At 42.1% G+C, this 21862-nt stretch overlaps 1 protein-coding gene across 2 annotated transcripts; it reads left to right on the top strand.

The window, feature by feature from the left end:
• Window positions 1-6411: 6411 nt before the first annotated feature.
• Window positions 6412-21862, top strand: RNF146 (ring finger protein 146). Of its 2 annotated transcripts, XM_079971967.1 has the most exons (3): window positions 6412-6657; window positions 16807-16961; window positions 20115-21862. In XM_079971967.1, the coding sequence occupies exon 3, from the start codon at window positions 20116-20118 to the stop codon at window positions 21163-21165; it is 1050 nt and encodes a 349-aa protein (XP_079828093.1). In that variant the 5' UTR covers window positions 6412-6657; window positions 16807-16961; window position 20115; the 3' UTR covers window positions 21166-21862. The 2 variants fall into 2 exon arrangements, with proteins under 2 accessions (XP_079828093.1, XP_079828092.1); XM_079971966.1 differs by lacking the exons at window positions 6412-6657; window positions 16807-16961 and adding an exon at window positions 17571-17776.

The raw sequence follows: 21862 nt of genomic DNA, 5'->3' as shown, positions 1-21862 counted from the left end.
ATGTAGCAATTTTATCACATCATTTACACATGGGGAGTTGTTGGTGTGAGCCAGCAGTCCCTTGAAATACTGTGTTGCAGTTCTTTGTCATCCCTAGTCAGAAGTGACCCTTCTCCCGTGAGCACTAAGACTGGTCCATTCACCATGGTTTGAAGGTTGTTGCTTTACTAATTTATCTCAACTGCAGAAGTTGCAGAAGCCAAAAGCAACCTAGGTTGTTAAGTAAACTAAGGTCCATAGTAAACATGGTTGGCCTTCAGGAGTAGCATCCTGTGTCCTCTAGCATGTGGTTCAAGAGTTTGGAGGTGTGCACTATCATCTTCATCATTATTTATTTTATTAGTTTATTGAATTTATATACCGCCCTATACCTGGAGGTCTCAGGGCAGTTCACAGAACAAAATCAATATATTACTAATTATTATTAATAGCCTACCCTTCCACCTAAGGTCCCACAGCAAGGGAAAACTTAAAATACATTAAAAACCAGTTGAAAACAAATTACAGTCACAAGAAAAGACAGTGTCCTGAAAGTATACATTTAAAGTGTCAAAGGCCAGGGTAAAGAGGTACATGATGGAGACAGGATTCTGCTGTGGCTTTGTGCCCTTGGAACACTACCTTAATCATCATCGGTCATTATTATGCTGACTTAGCATACAAATAGGCTAGGAATATAAGGCAAAATGGATGCGCCCCACCAGAGAATTAGCTAATTGACAGTGGTCCATTCCTGTCAATGCCAAGTATGAATTATTTATGATATATTAATTTGCTACAGTAAATGCAGAGGGGGGAGGAATCCTAATTAAGGTTTGGTGTCCCATTGTGTGACATATTGCATATGCATGGATGCACCCTAATTAGTCCCACTGATGTCAGCACAGCAAAGAGATAGAGGGCTTGAGTTCTCCCTGAAAAACACTCTCAGGAGCAGCCACAGATGTTTTTCATTTTTAATTATAACCCTTATAACTGGCAAAACATCATCGTCATGGTTACATGCCACACTATTATTTTAAAAACAAGAGCCACTGGAATGTTCAGCAAGTGGAGCAGCCGAAACAGCTTGGGATTCTTACTGTATAATATAATAGTGATTCATTAAAAGAAAAGCTCAGGTGCTCTGCCGTGTTGCTCCTTGCTAGCATGCTTTGATTGCCCCTCCTGCCCAACCTACCATGGCTCTCATGTCACCAGAGAGATGCAAAGTGTTAACTAGCACTCCAGAGACTGAAACTCTGATATTTCCAGACAGAACTTCAGTGTTAATTTTGATAAATGAAAGATTCCTGTCAGTTCTTTTCAGAAACACACAGATTTCTTTGAAGAATGCAAACAGGATTTTTTTTTTACAGTTGAATAAGCTTGCCTGTCTATCTACGGTATCTATCTATCATCTATCTATCTATCTATCTATCTATCTATCTATCTATCTATCTATCTATCTATCATCTATCTATATCTATCTATCTATCTATCTATCTATCTATCTATCTATCTATCTATCTATCTATATCTATCTTTCTATCATCTATCTATCTATCTATCTATCTATCTATCTATCTATCTATCATCTATCATCTATCTATCATCTATCATTGTATCATGTCTTTGAAGCCCCCAGCCCCTAAGCCACAGTTGGCAAAAGACATGATACCAATACAGAAACAACTGTTTGCCATGCTTATTGATAAACAGGGCAGGGATGGAAAACATTATTAGTCTTCCCATAGAATCTCCTCAGAAAAGCCCCCACTCCAAGCTTTCTATCAACCCTGTGGTCTTGATCAGAGGCCCTTCTCTGATGAAGGTGTGGAGGGTGGCCACATAAGAACAGGCCTTTTCAATGTTCTCCCCAGGGAGACACACCTGGAACCTTCCTTGTATGTCTTTGGGTGCCCTCAGGCCTTTCACAGAATCATAGAATTGTAGAGTTGGAAGGGTAATCTAGTCCAACACCCTCCAGTGCAGGAATCTCAACTAAAGCATCCATGACTGATCCAAGCACCTTGGTCCACGTCCTTGAGCCTTACTAACTGAAACTCATCCAACATAATAGGACTAGACAGTGCTCTGGACACCTCTTGAGATTCATCTGCCATAGCAGTGGAGTCAAGGTCGTGGCATATGCAAGTGACCATCCTTATATGTCCCTTGCATCTGCGGAGGGGAAAAGGTGCCAAAAGCCTAAATCTCAACAGGAAGTGGCCTGACCATGACAAGGGGTTGATGTCAATATAACCCAGTTGAGGGGGAAAAATCCCAGAGTGGGGCTAGCCGGTGGCATGCATTTGGCCGGTGACAGCTTGAGATAGCCCCATGATCACCATGGCAGCCATGAAGTTCTGAGCCATCCAAGAGCCAGTCGCCTCAGCATGGATGTTGAAGTCCCTTAAAACCAGTAGTCTGGGAGTCCTCAACATCATTTCCTACACCAGCTCTGTCAGCGCAGGCAGGGAGATTGCTGGGCAGCAAGGCAGATGGTAAATCAGCAGAATCTCTAATCTGTCCAATTGCCAAATGCCAGGAACACACACTCTAGATTTACCCCACCCCTCCGCCAATCAACTGAAAAATGAAATAAATTGAGAACTCTCATTGTGATTTGGAAACCTCACTGTGAACTGACTTTAAGGTCAGTTACAGAGTGTTCTAGGAGCATGAAATCGGGACACCTCATAGCTGACTGGAAAGTGGTCATACTGAAAAGAAACTTCAGAGTGAAATTTGAAAAACAGTAATTAAAAGGTTCAATGTGAATCAATTTTTTAAAAATCACCCTACTTGTGTTAATTGTCTTAACAACAAGGTTTTTTTCTGTGTGAACGGCCTTTGCTAATAATATAATTATCACTGACTGTAGTTTCTGCATTTCATTCCCTCTGACTTCACTGTTTACAGTCCCAACTAAACCTGTCTCTGTATGTGTACAGTGGTACCTCGGGTTACGAACTTAATTCGTTCCAGAGGTCCATTCTTAACCCTTAAGAATTTAATTGTTCTTAACCCAAGGTGCGCTTTCGCTAATGGGGCCTGATGCCACCGCTGTACAATTTCCCTTCTCATCCTGGGGCAAAGTTTGCAACCCAGAGCAACTACTTCCAGGTTAGTGGAGTTTGTAACCTGAAGTGTTTGTAACCTGAAGCATTTGTAACCTGAGATACCACTGTACTTGCGGCTCAGGGCAATATTTCATGCATATTATGTATATGGAAGTTTTTAATGTCTGGTGTCTTACTGTGTTTTAATATGTTGGAAGCTGCCCAGAGTGGCTGGGGAAACCCAGTCAGATGGGTGGTATATGATGATGATGATGATGATTTCTACCAGTACAGTTTGCTTATTGCTATTTTGTTAGTTAAGTACTGTGTGACTACAATTACATTTGCTTTATAATAGAGAATTTAAAGCACGAATTTTAATGCAATCTTCTCAGAGTTCTTTTTAGAAATATAACGCTTTTCTACTTTGCATTTATTAATGAAGAACATTTAAAAGACAATGCTGCTATTGTCTTTAGACTAAAGAGCGGAAGTAAGGTTAGTAAAGGGTTTATGTTTGTTATCCTTATGTTAGCTTTTAAATATTCATTATCTTAACAGCACAACCATATCTCCTACTGAGAGTTGGATGATTGGGACATGATCACATTCAAGTCCCCTTGTCTTGCCATAACACGGGTAATTGCCAGCTTGTGCACTGAGTCAAAAGCTGTGCTGTTCCAGCAGAAGACAATTGCACATGTAACTATGGCAGCTGAACCATGAGGCGCAAGGGGAAATATGGGCATGTAGGCCTGAAAGAACAGATGCTAGCTTATTTAGCATTTCAAGGTTGGAGTTGTCTCTTGTGCATCCATGTTCTAACAATGGAATACAAGAACACACCAAGGATCCATCAAGCCTAACAGCCTGCATCCAACATGACCAATCAGACATATTTGCAAGATGGAGTAAGTCATATTTTTTGTGTTTAAAGCAGCAGGTAATCACACACACAATAAGTATGATTAAGACTACAGTGCTGAAAATATGGCAATGCCAGTGAAATACAGTGGTACCTTGGTTCTCAAACATAATCCATTCCGGAAGTCCATTCGACTTCCGCAACGTTCGAAAACCAAGGCAGGGCTTCTGATTGGTGCAGGCGCATCAGAAACAATAGCCAACAGCCGCATCGGACGTTTGGCTTCTGAAAAACATTCGAAAACCAGAACACTTCTGGGTTTTTGGCGTTTGGGAGTTGAAATGTTCAAGTACCAAGGCATTCAAGAATCAAGGTTCCACTGTACCATAAAAGTAGTGTTGGGCTTGGGCATGTCTACATTATGAAGCCGTTTCCAGAGGAGTAGCTGCATTGGGCTACAATCCTCATCCCAATTACCTGGGAGCAAACAGCACTGAACTCAATGGGACTTAGTCTTACAGCAAAAACAACAAAAAGTATTGTGTGGAACTTTTTTTTCTTACTATTTTTTTATATACAGTGGTACCTCTGGTTACATACGCTTCAGGTTACATACGCTTCAGGTTACAGACTCCGCTAACCCAGAAATAGTACCTCGGGTTAAGAAATTTGCTTCAGGATGAGAACAGAAATCGTGTTCTGGCGGCGCAGCAGCAGTGAGAGTCCCCATTAGCTAAAGTGGTGCTTCAGGTTAAGAACAGTTTCAGGTTAAGAACGGACCTCCAGAACGAATTAAGTACTTAACCCGAGGTGCCACTGTACTATTTAACAATTTTTACTATGGAACAAGTTTTCACGGACTACAGTGTCTGCTTCACCAAATGCATGAGATGTAATCCTCAGTTGCAGGAATGTAACATAGTTGCAAGGGTGCAGGGAGTTCATTGCAGTGGGGTTGGGGGTGGGGAGTGAAAATTCAAAAAGGATAGTGATGGTTTAATTAGAGAATGTATGCAAAATAAGCACAGTAGCTATTTACAACAGCACATTTTGGGAAAAGAGGCAGTGCTGAGCTGACACAGATTCTGCTGGATCTCATCTGGCCTTGATGCCATCTTGTGATAGGACTAATGATCCAGATGGGCGGGGTATAAATAATAAGAATAATGATGACGATGATGCCTCCCCCCCCCCCCATCAGCCTGGGTACTGGTGTAGTAAAAAGCTTTCTCCCCTCTCCCATATTTTCTGCCCTGACTGGTGGGGCTATGGATGCTGTGAGGGGGCTATGCTGCTCTGCCCCACTACAGCTAACCAGGAGTTATGGTTGCATCCTTGGAGTTTAACTTCTCCTTGGAGTTTAACTTATGGATGAATTGCAAATGTACAGTTTCAGGCTGGAGTCTCCCAGTGGCATTCCTTTGTTCCTATTTTCAAGTAGGTAGCCGTGTTGGTCTGACGCAGTCAAAATAAATTTAAAAAAATCTTCAGATACAGTACACTGAAACGGAAGTCACCAGACAGGGTGATTGACTCAATTGACTGCGTCAGACCAACACGGCAACCTACCTGAATCTATTTACCATATCCATTGAGTCCATCACCCATCTCCTACTACCCTTCTGAGTAATACCCCTCCCCACCCTCCCACTATATATAAGGGTCTGGTGACTTCTGTTTCAGTGTATCTGAAGAAGTGTGCAGGCACACGAAAGCTTATACCCAGAACAAACTTAAGGTAAAGGTAAAGGTACCCCTGCCCGTACGGGCCAGTCTTGACAGACTCTGGGGTTGTGCGCCCATCTCACTTAAGAGGCCAGGGGCCAGCGCTGTCCGGAGACACTTCCGGGTCACGTGGCCAGCGTGACATCGCTGCTCTGGCGAGCCAGAGCCGCACACGGAAACGCCGTTTACCTTCCCGCTGGTAAGCGGTCCCTATTTATCTACTTGCACCCGGAGGTGCTTTCGAACTGCTAGGTTGGCAGGCGCTGGGACTGAGCAGCGGGAGCGCACCCCGCCGCAGGGATTTGAACCGCCGACCTTTCGATCGGCAAGCCCAGCGCCACCTGCGTCCCTAGAACAAACTTAGTTGGTCTCTAAAGTGCTACTGGACAATTTTTTTATTTATATTTATTTATTTCGACTTTGTTCCTATTGTGATTGTTACTGTTATTATTATTATTACAGCGTGACCTGGCGGACTGAAATGTTCCCCTACTGGCTTAGGGTTATATTGCCACTGATTTCTCCTGCCAGGCTTGAGGCTCTAGCGAAACCCTCTGTCACCTGCCACACAACACAGCTGCCATCCTGGGGCTCCTACACACGCAGTATATACAGTACAGAGCCGGTGACCGTCCTACTTCCTCACCCGCTCACTCACTTGCCTCATCCGCAAGAGGCGCTAGAGCGCCCACACCAGCCCCCGAGCCCCATCCCTCCCTTTCCTTCCGTTCCGGCCGCGCGTCTCAGCCTTGGCTCCTCCCACCTCCGGCGCCACTTCTACGCCCCTCCCTCCTTGCGTGCTGACGTCTCGGAAGCTCTAGCGCCTGCTCGCTGCCCCTCACGCGGAGGGAGGGGCGGCGGCGCAGAGCAGTCTCTAATCGCCAGGCAGAGAGAGAAAGGCAGACGACGGCCGGCAGGAGGAGGAGGCGGGAGCAGAGCGGCGACGGCAACGACGCTGCTTCTTCGGCTCCAACCGCCTGCGGAGGGATCAGGCGCAGCGGAGAGGCGACTCCCGTGAGGGAGGTGAGTGCGCGAGTGAACGCTGCGCTTCGGGGGATGATGGAGGAGTCGGCGCTGTGGTGGCGGAGGCGGCTCTATTGTGTCCGGGGCCTTCTTCGCTCGCCCCCCCCCCCAGCGCCAAATCCCCGCCTCCGCGGCCGCTTCGCTTCTTCCGGGCAGCGGCAGACCCGAACAAAGGCCCCGTGTCGTCGTCGTCGTTGTCCGCGCGCCCCGAGTGCACGAGCCGGCCTCTTTTTTTGGGGGGGGGGAGGAGGAGGTTCGCTCGCCCGCCCTCCCTCTGGGTCACCTCTTGGCTCCGGCCTCTCGTCTCCGTCTCCCCTCGGATAGTCACTTGTTTGGGGAGCCATTAGCTCCCTCCCTCCAGCCCCCGACACGCGCAGCCACACTGGGGATATGCGTGGGGTATCCTCCTCCTCCGCCTCCTCCTCCTTTTTTAATAGTGTTATGGGGAGGGGGGCTGTTTCTCTGCCTGACCATCCTTGCTGTCAACTGCGCATTTGTTTCCTAGAGATGTTTTTCTTCCTCTCTCATACATAGCCTCAGTCGCTGCTGCTGTTGCTGTTGTTTTTCCTGGAGGTGGTGGGGGGGGGGGGGAAAGCGTAAAACAAAAAAACAAAACAAAAACCAACTCCCTCCTCCAGGCAGAATATTTGGGGAAAGGCTGTCGTACTTGATACCCGTAAACAACAACAACAACAATGTTCGATGACAACTTCTTGTTGGGCCGATTGTTGTTTACCGTGGAAAGCTCTCTTCCAGGATTTTAAGTACTGGTTGGTGGAAAGAGATTGTCCTTTTCCTCTCAAATGAACAGTGGGGGGTGTATGAAAAAACACACACTGCCCTGGCTCTCCCATTGCTGCGCCACCTTTGAGGGGAGGGGACTAGAACAAAGAGCCACATGATACCATCGTTTGATACAATTGACAGCAGCTGATATTCAGGAACTGTCATTGTGAGGGGTAAAATAATCCGTATAAATATGATATTGTTATCATATCAACTACAGAGAGCAGCTGTAGTTGAAAAGCAGTACACAAATGCTTTTAAATGACCGTGTCATTTGTATGCTTTTAATTTTATTTTTTTAAAAAAATGTTTTTCAGTTAAAAGAGAAAATGAGATGCTTAGCTAAACATAAGTATTTGGCCATGGGGCTTATTGCTAATTGTTTCTAATTTGAAAGGACTGCAGTTGGAAAAACTTTACATTTAAGTACTGTAGTAGCTGCTGCACAGGGTATTAAAATTTAACCTTGTTTACGCATTTTTGTCACAACCACATTTTTTTTTTAAATTGAGATCAAATGAAGCTAGCTCAATTTGAAATAGTACAAAATATGTAATTTTCAGGTAACATAGCCACAGCTTTTGGAACAAGAGGTTTGAAGTTTTAAAAAAGTGAAAAGATAGTTTGCTGGACAAATTACTTAGGCCATAGCTGTTTTAATGTTGATGGATGTAATTGGAGGTGTACTCATTGACAATGTGTGTGTGTAAAGGTGCTTCATAAGTCCTAGAAGTATTAAACACTAAATGAAAAGAGGACTACCCTGGCCTGGAAATCATTGAATGTGGTTCATTGTAGCCCATAAGAGATGACTGAAAACATCAGAGGTGCCCTGATTCAGGTAACTGTAGATACAGTATGCTGCTTAAGGTCCATTGCTGCCCTTTGTACTGCACTCAACACAGCTCGGTTGAATGCAGTAATGCATGTTAGCCTACAGGTGCTGGCCCATAACTAGATTTGTACCATTTCACCCTTCATCTTTTGCACCTCAGAACAGTAGACATGCAAGTGGAAGCTCAATAACACTAGCTTTGGATTGAGAATATTGGTTTGATAGATCCTAAATTTATATTGTTAACATGAAAAGATGGCCTCACGTTAGGGGTACTGTATCTAGCTTTTTCTTTCAGCCTTTCTCAATTCCTTTACAAGACTCCTGATAATATTTTCAATGTTTTTTCTTTACTTAAAGTTAAATTGCAATGAGATAACATGGATAGAAAGCACCCAGAAGTACTTTGCTTCCATGATTCACAACTCTGAAATCTGACAACTAAGTGCTTTTAATGCTACTCTTTATAGCAGTCAGTCTGAGTTTTGCTGTTTCCTCTGTGTATAAATGGGAGGTGAAAATAAGTTCCTGGTCTACTTTGTAACAAACACAGGAGATTGCTTCTGTGCTGAATCTGGAATACTACTGGGAATAGATAGTAAAGAGATCTTATATTTGAACAGCAGCAAATTGGGTAATCTAGGCCAGAATAATAATTATATGCAGTGTGCCTATTAGGATGCTTTAATGTGCTTTATACATAGTTTTTTTGGTTTTTTTACCGGAAGTAAGATGGGCTTCTATGTTTTCGCTGTGTTCATATTTGATCTAGATGACAAAGTAAATGAAGAACAACACAACAGCAGACACATGGGTTTAAATCTGGTGGCCACTGAGAATACATGATCAGAACCAAAAAGCATTTAAGGACTTCTGTAAGCAGCACAATAAAGTGAATTGAAATGGAACCAGTATTTTCCCACTGGAACACATCACAGTAGGATATATACTGTATCTGAATTTAGAATTGAACATTCTGGGTCTGTAATCAGTTTCTGCTGAAATGAGAGGGCAAATTGCTTTTGTGCCTACTAAGTAATAAATTGATTTGACTGTGATTGTTGAAATTTATTCTGTTTTAGAGAAATGCATGTTTTTCCTGATGCCTCTTGGTCCACAAGGCCTTTCAGTTGTACATGTTCCATCAAGTTAGTCTTTTTTAAAAATAGGGCACATTATTTTTAAGCTTTTTAGAAATTTGAGATGAGGTACCCAATGATATTCAGCTTTAGAACTGTGGCTGCATATGGAAAATCAAGTTGGTATCAAGGAATATCAACTTAAAATATAAGCAGATAAATTTATTGTGTATAAAAAGATGAACACAGATATCCTTATGAAAGATATTTTAAAAAAATATTTTAGCTACAACCCTAGGATGCTACATATCCAAAGAAAACAGTCATTTATCAAATGCAGATGTGCAAACAACCCCTGGTATCTTATGCATTCTTTTCTGAGAAAAGTGATAGTATGTTTTTATTAATGCCTATTGGTCTGTAAGTGCTTAGACTGGAACATAGGGTAGATGAGAGCATCCTATATGAGTATAGTGCCTCATATTGGGGGACTTAATGGCAATGATATTAGACAGTAGTAATTTCAAAAGAAAGAGACTCTAATCTCATGGATTTCACTGGGTCCACTAGCTGTATGTCAATGCCCTTGATCTAGAGAAGTTGGCAAATACCAGAGTGAGCACCTGAGTGCAGGTGCTGTTAGCACTGCACTGTTTTCAATGGGATGTTAATCCTCTCCCTATAAAAAACTTTTGTAGGAAAGCAATTACAGATGCCAGTTTTCACTTGTATGACATAGAAGTCATAGTTTGGAAGGAAAACTAATGAATAGACAAAATGTCCAGGTTGGCATAAGCTATTTTCCAGAAGTGCTGCTGGCTGTCATTGTGCAGTACCTCTTATGAACCATGGCACATATATTTGCAAAAAGTTTGTCAAGCTGTAAGATTGGGGGTGTTTTAAGAATTGCTGATGTAATATATTATTATTTATAAAGTTCATGGACTCCAAAAAAGTTTCATGACACCACAAATCATACTCATGTCCAGAATAGTGTCCTTTTGACGTGGCAGTGAATTGTGTCTTTTCTAGCAATTTGGGTGCAAGACACTGTATCACTCTATCATATAACAGACAAAATATGTAAACAGGAGCTGGAGTTGTGCACCCCACAATAAGGAGACTGTTTCCTACAATATGACATAAAATAAACTTTGAGAGTCTCATTGAGAATTGTTTCTAGGAGATGTACATATACAAGCTATAGTGGCCCAAAGCTGAACTTTGTTCTCTCCATATATTTCAGAAATTATTGGCATTATTATATTATAAGCACAAGGAACTTTAAAAACTTTGATTCACCTCAAGTGGTACAGGAGAGTGTCTTCTACAAGATGACTTAAAATATGTCAAAATATATAGAATATAGTCAAAATATGTAGAAGAGAATAAGGAACTGGGGGCTCTGTACCCCATAATATATTTGTCCTACCACTAATCATATAAAACATACTCAAGATATATGTCCTGTGTAAGGTGGCATAGATTCTAATAGGCTTCATATTGGGCAGAATATGTTTTCTAACTACAAAAGGGGTATAAACTAACTCCTGATGGTTTGAGTGTATTTTTTGGGGTGGTACAAGGATTGTTGTGGGATTGTTTACTCCACCCCACCCCTGTTCCTTGCTCATTTATAGGTACAATCTCCAGGACATTTGAGTTTATTATTTGAGGTGGCATAAAGCTTTTTGTAGGAACCCCCCCCCCCCCCCGTTCCTCCTTTTTCATATTTTGGCTATTATTGACCTTTGATGTGTTTTGCATCCAGAGTTTTAGTCCAGATTCAGTTCACTGCTGTGTTATAGAGGTCGGTATTCTCAAGCTGTTTGATTTCTAGTGGCCTACAGACCCACCCCCTTGCTTATTTTCTATGTATTTTGGCATGGGGTGTGTCCAAATGAAGAATTGGCCTGGAGTCAATATAGTTCTATCTCATTAGGGTCACCTCGCCTGGAGGTGTGGATATATGATTTGTGGTGACCTAAAGCTTATTTTGGGGTGCATGCCCTCAGTTTCTTGTTCTCATCTACATATAGTATTTTGGCAATTTATGCCATTATGCCATTATAATTTAATTTAATATAATATAATTTTAGAAGTTCTCCCTCATAAGCATATTCAATATACATCTCATTGCAAGCAATTTAATGTGCTTTCAAAACAATGTGTGTTTTGAAATGTGTCTGAATTATGCACATACAAGCATCTTGCTCATACTTGCCTCCTCCAGATTGTGGAAGTGGCTGCGTTTTCGTGGATATGGTATTTTATACTTGATAGATGTGGCAGGACCATCTTTCTACATTGTGATTTGACATGGCTGTGGCCAAATAGTAGTATACGGTTATGCCAAACCTAGCTTGGTGGTTCTTAGATGTGATGGTGTCTTGACTCTCTATCCTCCATACTGTTTTCAGTCTAATGCCTTGACTTTAGATATAAGAGAATTACTTTAGTTGAAGTTCATCTGCCAACACATTTTTTCTGTGAAATTTCAAATGTATGACTGAAATTTCTGTGAAATTTCAAATGTATGACTACACAGTCATATTTGGTTTTTCTGTGTCAACTGGTGAAGGGAAACTTTTGGGTTCTAGGAAGACCTTTGTTCTGTACAGCAGTTCACTTGACAATAAGGAATTACATTCCCAAGGTTACTAGCTAAGATGCTTTTGTTGCATTTATATAGCACCATTCTAGTTTTCAGCCTTCTTATTTCTCTCTTCCTGACGTATTTCATTGCTCATTTGTGCCCCTTTCATGCCTTAATAGATGAATAGCTTACCTGCGTGTCACCAAATGACCTAGGAACTGCAGAAAAGTAACTCACAACTTACGTGCGTTTAACTTGTGCACATTCAGCTTTATGCACTTGACAAAAATTTTTAAAAGGGGGCAGGCATCTGGGAATGAAGACTTTGGGAATCCCACTCGCCATTGAACCCAACGTGTTTTGACTATATGTGATTTTCATTTTACGCATGGTCCCTAGAATGTAACCCCAAGCATAAGTTGAGAGTCACCTGTATCTAATACACCTCTTCCTCTGTGTCCTACACTTTCTTGGTGGTTAATCTCTATTTGTCAACCCCTCTAACCTGACAATCTCCAAGACTGAGAATGTTCAGATGTGCCGTAAGACTTTCCTGATTTAGCCAGTGTTTAGTGAGTGGAAGTAAATAAGCAGTGGTCCACAAAATAAAGCACACAGTTCCTTTATATAAAGATAGATGAGCCTGTAATTGAAGTATTTTAATCTTGCTAGGAGAGTTTGTAAGTACTGGATCTTCAGTGCATCATAGGTTAAATGCAGTGATTGAGTGAAATCATTTTCTAAACTTGCCTTTAAAACATTTATAGCCTTTAAAAATATCATTACTTCAATCTTATAATTATACTGTGGTCCGTTTCCTAAAGATAATTACATGCTTATTTCAATAAAAAGCACACTTTCTTAACTCTATGATAAATCTTTAATTTTTTATCTCCTCTTTTAATTATTCATCCATCTTCCTTCCCTTCTGTCCATTGGAGGCTGGTTTACCCTTGCAGGTGGAAAACATTTTGACTTTCAAGTAGCATGCACTTATGATTCAAAGGCTGTTGCACTGCAACATTTTTCAGAACAAATTTGTTCTGTCTGATAGGCAACTTATGAGGTGGTGGATGGTTAATGGTATTAACCTTGATGTACAACATAAGGCCAAGTGGACTGGTTTTATCTCTCCTGGGGGAATTCCAAATGCCTTTTGTTTGCAACCTTTTCCTGTGCTTTTTGGGGAAACAAGGCCTGCAAGTATGTATCAAAATTCGAGATGGGAGAATGACTACATCAATATATGTACCTTGTTTCTTCCTGAATTTAGAAGCATGTTACAGAGTTTGTGACAGTTTTTCTAGCCTCATACAGCCACCAGTTACATTGCAGAGCACCTGAGGCACATTTACCATATGAATTTCTGGGAGGATGAAAAGCTAGTATGCTTCTGAAGCAGAACACTGGAAGAAGGGGATAGGGATCAGGGAAATGGAGCAAAATAAGACAGTGAATAAAAGCAGAACTAAGACCTGGTTGAGAAAAATAGGGCCTTCAGCAAGACAGTGCTGTTACATTAGAGCTGGGAGTGCAGGAACCTGCAGTGTTGCAGATAATGAACAGTTGTGGGATACAGAAAAAGGGGTAAGATCCTGGGGACAAGAGAGTGCACTATGAGGAGTTCAGACAGAGCTGTGTGGGTGCAGAGAGGAGAGCCCACTGTGAGGTGCAGAGAGAAACAGGAAGTTGTATGATAGATTAAAAAAGCATACGGAGTTACAGTTTTAACTTAAACTATTTTTTTTACTGTTAACATAGCACCTGGCTCTCATGAGTTAGTAGAAATCTAAAAGTGGCACTCCAAGTGAATTGTGTGTCTCTGCCCTAAAGTAATGTTTTAAAAAGAAAGATCACATGACACCTGTCTGTCCGGTTATAGCCTTTTTTATTTTTAAAAAAGGAAAAAGGTGAAACAATTACATGCAGCACACAAGGGACTTCAGTGCAGAGGTTATTACTCAAAAGTTTTAATTGGAAGTTCAGCCAAAATCTTCCCAAAGCTCTTTTCAATTATGTACATTACCATTAACCTCTCTGCAGGACTTGTCGATTTCTTGACTTTATTTAGCTGTATTCATATGAGATGAATTTAATGTATGCAGTAAAAATTCACTTAAATAGATCTGCTTAGGCATTTGAAAGTTCTGCATCCTCAAGTTCAATAAAAAGTGCCTTTCAGTGTAACCTCTCTAGCAGAAAATGAAATGTAATGCATCTTGGTTAGATAGCTGTCTAGACATTGTGTTTTAAAACTATAACTGCACAGGACTGGTAAATGCTGTGAAGCAGAACCTTTCAGTTTGGGGTGAGTTTGAGGTTTGCCATGAGAGAAGTCTGAATATGATGAGGAGAAAGGAGAGCATTGTATTAGGTTAAGTGGTAGGATTTGAATTTTGGGTGCCTTTGCCTTAGAACCTGCAGACCTCAAAATATCCTGCCCTAATAGTCTAATAGAATATTCAAGAAATAATATGATGGCTTTTGACGTTCAACAGACTGGTTCCCCAGCCTTCCAGTGGACTAACATATTCTAGAGCAGCTTACTTTAATTGCCAGCATGAATTGATTGATTTTTATTTTATTTAGCAAAATTAATTGTATACTGCTTGATCGTTTTATTTTTGTAAACCACTTAGCAGTTCTACTGGCAAACATCAAAACTGTCAAGAAAATACAAAGTTAAATCAGGTACTTTTAAAAATTCAAAATGGAAATAAAATAAGCAGTTAAGCAATAAAAATAGATTAAAACACATGTCAGCTTCTACATATCTGGATAGGCTTGTCTGAACAGAAATGTTTTTAGCTGGTACTGAAAAGAGTAAAGTGAAGCCTCCTGCCTGACGACAATAGGCAGGGAGTTTCAAAGTGCAGGTGCTGCTAAACCTAAAGACTGATTTCTTATAAGTGCAGAATGAATGTTTTGTGGTGTTAGTCCTGCAGATCAAAGTGGTCAGGTAGATATAGAGGGTACCGTATTTTTCGCTCTATAACACGCACCAGACCATAACAAGCACGTAGTTTTTAGAGGAGGAAAACAAGAAAAAAAATATTCTAAACGAAATAGTGGATATATGATTTTTGTGGTTCATGCTGTGGCCACAGACATGTGATCTGACAGTGAGTTTGGAGTAGCCCAATGCAAAAATCCTGAGGATCCATGTGGATCCATGCTTTGTAACCACAGAGGAGGGAAGGAAGGGGAACCATGGATCCTCTGCTCACGACTGCAGCAGATCCCCCCCGCCACCCGCAGGCATTCGCTCCATAACACGCACAGACATTTCCCCTTACTTTCTAGGAGGAAAAAAGTGAGTGTTATGGTGCAAAAAATACGGTCAATCGATCACTCGGGTAAACTCGTCCCAAGCTATTATAAGCTATAGTATATGCTAACAGTAACAGCTTGAAATTTGCCTGGTAACAAAGAGAGATCCCTGAGCAAGGGTGTTATATGTTGACAATGTCTCTCTTCTGCCAGCAACTTTACTGCATCATTCAGCACTAACTGCAGTTTCCAGTTCAAGCTCAAGAGAAGACTCACATTGAGTGCATTGCAGTAATCCAGTTTTGAAGTTACTAATGCTTGAACTGGGACGCGGGTGGCGCTGTGGGTTAAACCACAGAGCCTAGGACTTGCCGATCAAAAGGTCGGCAGGTCAAATCCCCGCGACGGGGTGAGCTCCCATCGCTCGGTCCCTGCTCCTACCAACCTAGCAGTTCAAAAGCACGTCAAAGTGCAAGTAGATAAATAGGTACCGCTCTGGCGGGAAGGTAAACGGCGTTTCCGTGCGCTCCTCTGGTTTGCCAGAAGCGGCTTAGTCATGCTGGCCACATGACCCGGAAGCTGTACGCCGGCTCCCTCAGCCAGTAAAGCGAGTTGAGCGCCGCAACCCCAGAGTCGGCCACGACTGGACCTAATGGTCATGGGCCCCTTTACCTTAATGCTTAATGCTTGAACTACTATGGAAAAGTCCTCCCTGGCTGTAGGTGTTGTACAGGCTGCAGTTGGTAAAGGACACTTCTAGCCACTTACGTTGCTTGGGCCTCCTGTAACAAAGATAGATCCAGACTGCAAACCTGTTGCTTCAGAGGGAGTGCAACCTGTCCAGAGCTGATCAGTTTCTCAGACACGAGAACCACTCACTTACATAGTCTCTTTGATCTCAAAACTGTTTGCTACTTTGATCTTAAAATGACTTAAGAGAACATATCCATGAAATAAAAGAAAATTCATCAGATGTAATAACTGAGTAACTGAGTTCACCGTGGAAGAGCCTCCAGCTGGAAGGCTATTGGCTTAACTGAAACTTTTGTCATTGCCTCCTCTGTTCCCAAAACCAATTCCATTCTCATCTGTTCTGTCTCATTGAAGCAGCAGGAGAGGCAAGACGGTGTACGTAACGCCATCCATTGAACTGGCTGGAACCAGCTGCCATTTGGCTCCTTCTCTCCCAGAACTGTTTTGTTCACTGATTCTGACATCCTTGTCTATGGCACAGTGGGTCAGTGTGGCTAGCTGCTAACCACAATGTTGGCAGATACAGGCCACTCAGAGATGGCTGTGGGCAGGATTGCAAGGATTGGACTAGATGACCCTTGGGGTCTCCTTCAGCTCTACAATAAAATAGCTGATTACTAAATTTGCTTATTTTCATTCCCATCTCTTTTTGTACTTGTATTGTATTATCATTGTGTGTTATCATGGCTAGTTGGACAGAAAGCTGCTATTTATAAATATAGTTCATATTTATAGTTCATAAATATATTTATATTATATTTATAGTTCATAAATATAAATAATTGGTTACTCTAAGTCTGATGGCTCTTTATTTTCTCCTTAACTTGCAGTGGGACGCTGGCATTGCCCATGTCCAGAAAGCAGCATGCAAGAAGAATAAGTTGTTAACTGGGAAACAAGGCACTCAGCTCTGATTAGATACTTATAAAGATGGTTTAATTTTGCAATATGTTCTAAGAAGAGTAATAAGAAGGAAAAAAAGAAGGTAAGGTCAATGTGATGTAGATCTTGTATGTGTCCAAGTATGGTGTTGGCATTTCAAATGTGACTTGTACTTGATACGGTAAACTACAAGTGCACAGTAAAAAATTCATCCCCTCTCAGACATCAAGCTAGAGAGAGGTTAAAACTAGCTGTTTTGTCAGTAGGTGGCTGAGGAACTCTGAGAACCTTGGCTGCCCACTGCCAAAACAAGCTCCATTCTTTTGTTCTGTCTTCAGGTGGGAAGGGTGGGCTGGCTTTAGGAAATGAGCAGCTGAGGTATTTGGAGTAAGTGGGCAGGCCAGCACTGTAGAAGCCCCTTCTGCCTTGCTACAGCTGTAAGCTAGAGAGGGAAAGGGATTGTCCCTGGTCATCTGATGCTGTGTGAGGTTGGGGACTAAAACAGCAATCCTTAAAAGTTCTTACTTTGCACTAAGCACTACTGAATGCAGGGATTTACTTCTGAGTAAATTCATAAGAAGGTGGTAAAGAGGAGTAGGTGAGGAATGTTTAACTGTGTTTCTGGTGCATTTTTTATACTTATTTTGGTTTTCTATACACTACAGTATTTTAAAATGTGAGCCATCTTATAAATCTTTAAAATAAATAAATGTTTCTGGCAATCTCATGTTTTTGTTTGATTACAGGGGCCAGCCTAAACTTGTTGAACTCTGTTCCCTTACTAAACAAATGCTTTTGTACTATTAATGGGTATTATGAGGCTCTCAATGCATGCTGTCACTTTTTAATTGTGGAATTACTCAGGTGTACCAAGTTCTCCTTTTTCTACTTGGTTTCCCAACCTGCTGGGACACCCAAGTAAGTGGATATAGGATTGCAGCCTTAGTCTATGTGTTGCACAAACCTTCACACAAAATCTCACCTTGAAATTTGTAAAATCCGGAATACATAAGCCAGAATTTTTCAACCTTTTTGAGTCCATGGCTCCCTTGGCCAACTGCATTCTTTCTGTGGTACCCCTGTGGGGCTCAGAATCCCAGTTATGTCACCCCTTCCCTGCAGAGCTGGCAGCCTCTCACCCTTTTTCAAACACCCTCCCTTGTGGAGTGTTCCCTCAGCCTCCTCTCCTCTCCCCTCTCCTTGGGAGTCCTCTGGGCAGCCGCTGCCTCCGCCCTTAGTCTCTGAGCTGCCCCCCCTTCCCCAAAGGGAGGTGCCTCCTCACACTGCCCCACAGGGGTCTGGGAAGAGGATGCCCCCAGCCTTGGTGGCTCAGTGGAGACTGGCCAAATGTGAACCTGAGGCCTGCACCTTACCTTGGAAGCCAGCCCCAGAGGCACCATTTGCTTGTGGAGGTTATAGCCAGGGTTGCTACAACAAACAGCTGTGCAAGCCTTTGGGAGGCAGAGATGCAAGAGGGCATCAGAGGAGGGAGGGAAGGAAAGAAGGCCAGAGGCCAGTGTTGCTGTGGCACCCCTGAACATCATTCAAGGCACCCCAGAGTGCCGTGGCACACTGGTTGAAAACCACTGATGTAAGCAGATAACCATGGTTTTCTATTCCTGAAGTCACATGTTCAGACATCCTAGATGGATCAAGGAACTATTGACTGCATTTTGCTAAATAAATACAGTAGACTTGGGCTAAAATCTTTATACAAATATCTTTCTGGCCTTGTGTTTGCGAAATGCAAACACATAATCAAGATTTGGGACCCAGATCCTCTGACTTAACTGTGTCCAATTTTTTGATGTGTGATATTGTGCTGTGCCATATGCAAAAAGTAGGGAGTCAAGACTGACCAAGGCCAAACACTCTTTTGTACAGATTGTGATGGGTTCATTAATTCTTTGACAAAAAGTCATGACATTTGTTCACTTCACTGTCATCTCAGCAAAAATTGCAAGGAGCATGATTGACACTTGTTTTATTTATACACATATGCAGAATATGCAATCTACTGAATGTAAGCAACATGCTGCAAATAAATAAAATGCCTACAAGAATAAAAAGTTGCAGTAACACAGATGTTATAAACTCCTTGGATGGGGAGTATGGGGAAATAAGGAGATCTGTGCTTATAGCACTGAAAATACATTAAAATGGGCGCCAGGCAGGCCCATCTGGGGAAGGAATTCAAGTAAATAAAATGCAATAAGAAGAAGGTCATTTCTCTACTTGCCATTTACCTGAGATGGCAGGGTAACTAGAGAAGACTTTTGGTGCATGGGCAGGTTGATGCAGAAGCATGTTCCTTCAAGTATTCAGGTCTCAACCTCTGTAGGGCTTTAAAGTTAAGCACCAGTGCAGTAAATTGGCTCTACTAACAGACCAGTAGTCAGTAGAGATCTTTAAGCACAGACAAGACATGATCCCAACAACGAGTCCTGGTTAGTACCAAAAACAGCTACTAAGATACTAATGGCAGCTTCTGAGCAGAACGCCCCTGAATAAGGTATTGTAGTAGTATAGCAAAGTTACTGTAGGTAGTTTGTATCTCTCCAGGAGGGGCTGCATCTGACATAACTGGTGGAAGCTATGACACATAGGAACTAGTACCACCATCTACATATTCTCAGTTTATTCATCATCATCCAGGGTCCCCCCCACCCCCGTGATCTGAAGTATCAATTTTAAACTTCATTGCCTAACTTCAATCAGAGGCAAGAGAGCTGAATGTTTCATGCAGATAATGAGGGACCAGATAGGACCCTGTAGTGTAAATTCCTAGAGCTTAGCAGTAGTCACCCAGCACAATGTTCCAGAAGTTCCACAACTGTTACTTAACTAAGCACTAGCAGTGGTGATCAGAGGCAAAGTAGTTATGGAGGACAGCTATCTTGGTGCTGAAACATTAATATGCAATTTTGTTTCACCCTTTCTCTAGTGTGGTACTGTAAACTATCATATTTGCATCCTGTCATTTATATATATTAGGTTGTTCATTTACTTCATTCTTGTAGAGTGAGCTTCATGAGCAGGCAGCAGCTTGAACCCAGATCTTCCAGCCCATATTTTCTGCAGCACATTGATTGTCATTGCAGATTGATATTTTGTTTTGTCTGTATATGATGCTGTTCATGTACATTTTTGTAGCTTTTTTCAGTTGTTATAAACGGTTTAGGATAAAGTCCTGTAGTTAAGCAAAGTAGGCTAACAGTCGATCCTGCCAAATTATGATACTTTTGTTGTTCTCTAGGATGGCCGGTTGCGGTGAGATCGATCACTCAATCAACATGCTTCCCACAAACAAGAAGGCAAATGAATCATGTTCCGGTGCAGCACCATCTCTCATGGTCCCTGAATGTGCTATCTGTCTGCAAACATGTGTCCACCCTGTGAGTCTGCCTTGTAAACATGTCTTCTGTTATCTGTGTGTGAAAGGAGCTTCCTGGCTGGGAAAGAGATGTGCACTCTGTCGTCAGGAGATCCCGGAGGACTTTCTTGATAAGCCAACCTTACTGTCACCTGAGGAACTCAAAGCAGCCAGTAGAGGCAATGGGGAATATGCCTGGTACTATGAAGGCAGAAATGGATGGTGGCAGTATGATGAACGTACCAGTAGGGAGCTGGAAGATGCCTTTTCCAAAGGTAAAAAGAGCACTGAAATGTTAATTGCTGGGTTCTTGTATGTGGCAGATCTTGAGAACATGGTTCAGTATAGGCGAAATGAGCATGGACGTCGCAGGAAAATAAAACGGGACATAATAGATATTCCAAAGAAGGGAGTGGCTGGGCTTAGGTTGGACTGTGACTCTAATGCTATCAATCTAGCAAGAGAGAGCTCTGCTGATGGTGCAGACAGCACACCAGCTCTAGGAGCTGCTGCTGGGCAGCCTCTAGCAACTGCTTCTGTTAGACCCCTTCCTTCACTAGATGGTCAACCGACAAGCCCTGCAACACCATCACCTGATGCAAGCACTCTAGAGAACTCTTTTGCCAACTTGCAAATAAATGGAGACAGTATGGTTGAAAGGAGCCATAGGGGTGAGGGAGAGGAAGACCATGAATCATCGTCTTCTGGTAGGGTGCCAGTTCTTGACACCTCCATTGAGGAAACAGAATCGGATGCTAGCAGCGATAGTGAGGATGTGTCTGCCCAACTTCAGTTGCCTGTATCCTCTGCTCAGCAGAGACATCTGAATGCAAGTCAGCCAGCCTTGGATAGACCAGTGGTGGGAAGTGGGGTGGGAAGCACCAGTGTAAGGTCTAGAAGGCCTGATGGACAGTGCACAGTAACTGAAGTTTAAATCTAGAGCCATGTTTTGAAAACTCAGTCTTGTATATGTACATTTTGTCTGTATTGGCATTGCATTCCAGCCTAGCAATGTATTCAAAGTGTTTCAGGGTGGGAGGAGGGGAAAGGGAAAACCAAGCCTGGTCCTTGAACTTGTAAGAAAATCTCTTAATATGTCTTGGCTGGAAGATTCAATGTTTGAAGAAAAAAACAAAACCCTGGGGTGTGTTAATGGTTTGACAGCTACTTAGCAATACCCAGTTTCGTAAATGTCTCACGTTTTATTTTGTAGTATATGCTCATCCCCAGTAAAACCCTGTCCCCCCTTTTGACCAGTGTATATTCACTGTACAACTTGGAAATGTCATCATTCTTCATTGCATTAAGTATCTTTACTATCTGCATGGATTGATGTATGGAAGGAAAACTAAAGCGAACTGGAAATGAACAAGAATTGGGGGTATGAACCAGATGCTTAATTTTAACATAAAGTAGGTGTGACTTCTAAAGTTCAGGTGTTTTACTAAACAAAGAGCAATCATCTTCCTGAATGAAATGTAAAATAACTTCTGTTGCAGAGTTTTACTTGTAAACACTTCATGGTGTCTTCATCGGCTCTTCCGTCTAGTCCCTGTAGCTTGTTTGTTTTCTTGTTCCGTCTGGTTTTTGTTACAAAATTTATAATTTAATAAACTACATTTTATCAACCA

This window comes from Podarcis cretensis, assembly GCF_951804945.1.
Source record: "Podarcis cretensis genome assembly, chromosome: 3".
In the NCBI taxonomy this organism is placed as follows: domain Eukaryota; kingdom Metazoa; phylum Chordata; class Lepidosauria; order Squamata; family Lacertidae; genus Podarcis; species Podarcis cretensis.
This window is presented reverse-complemented; position numbering and strand designations above follow the sequence as displayed.

Excerpts from the sequence above, each read along its gene's own strand:
- RNF146 (XM_079971967.1), top strand. The coding sequence starts at position 20,116 with ATGGCCGGTTGCGGTGAGATCGATCACTCAATCAACATGCTTCCCACA.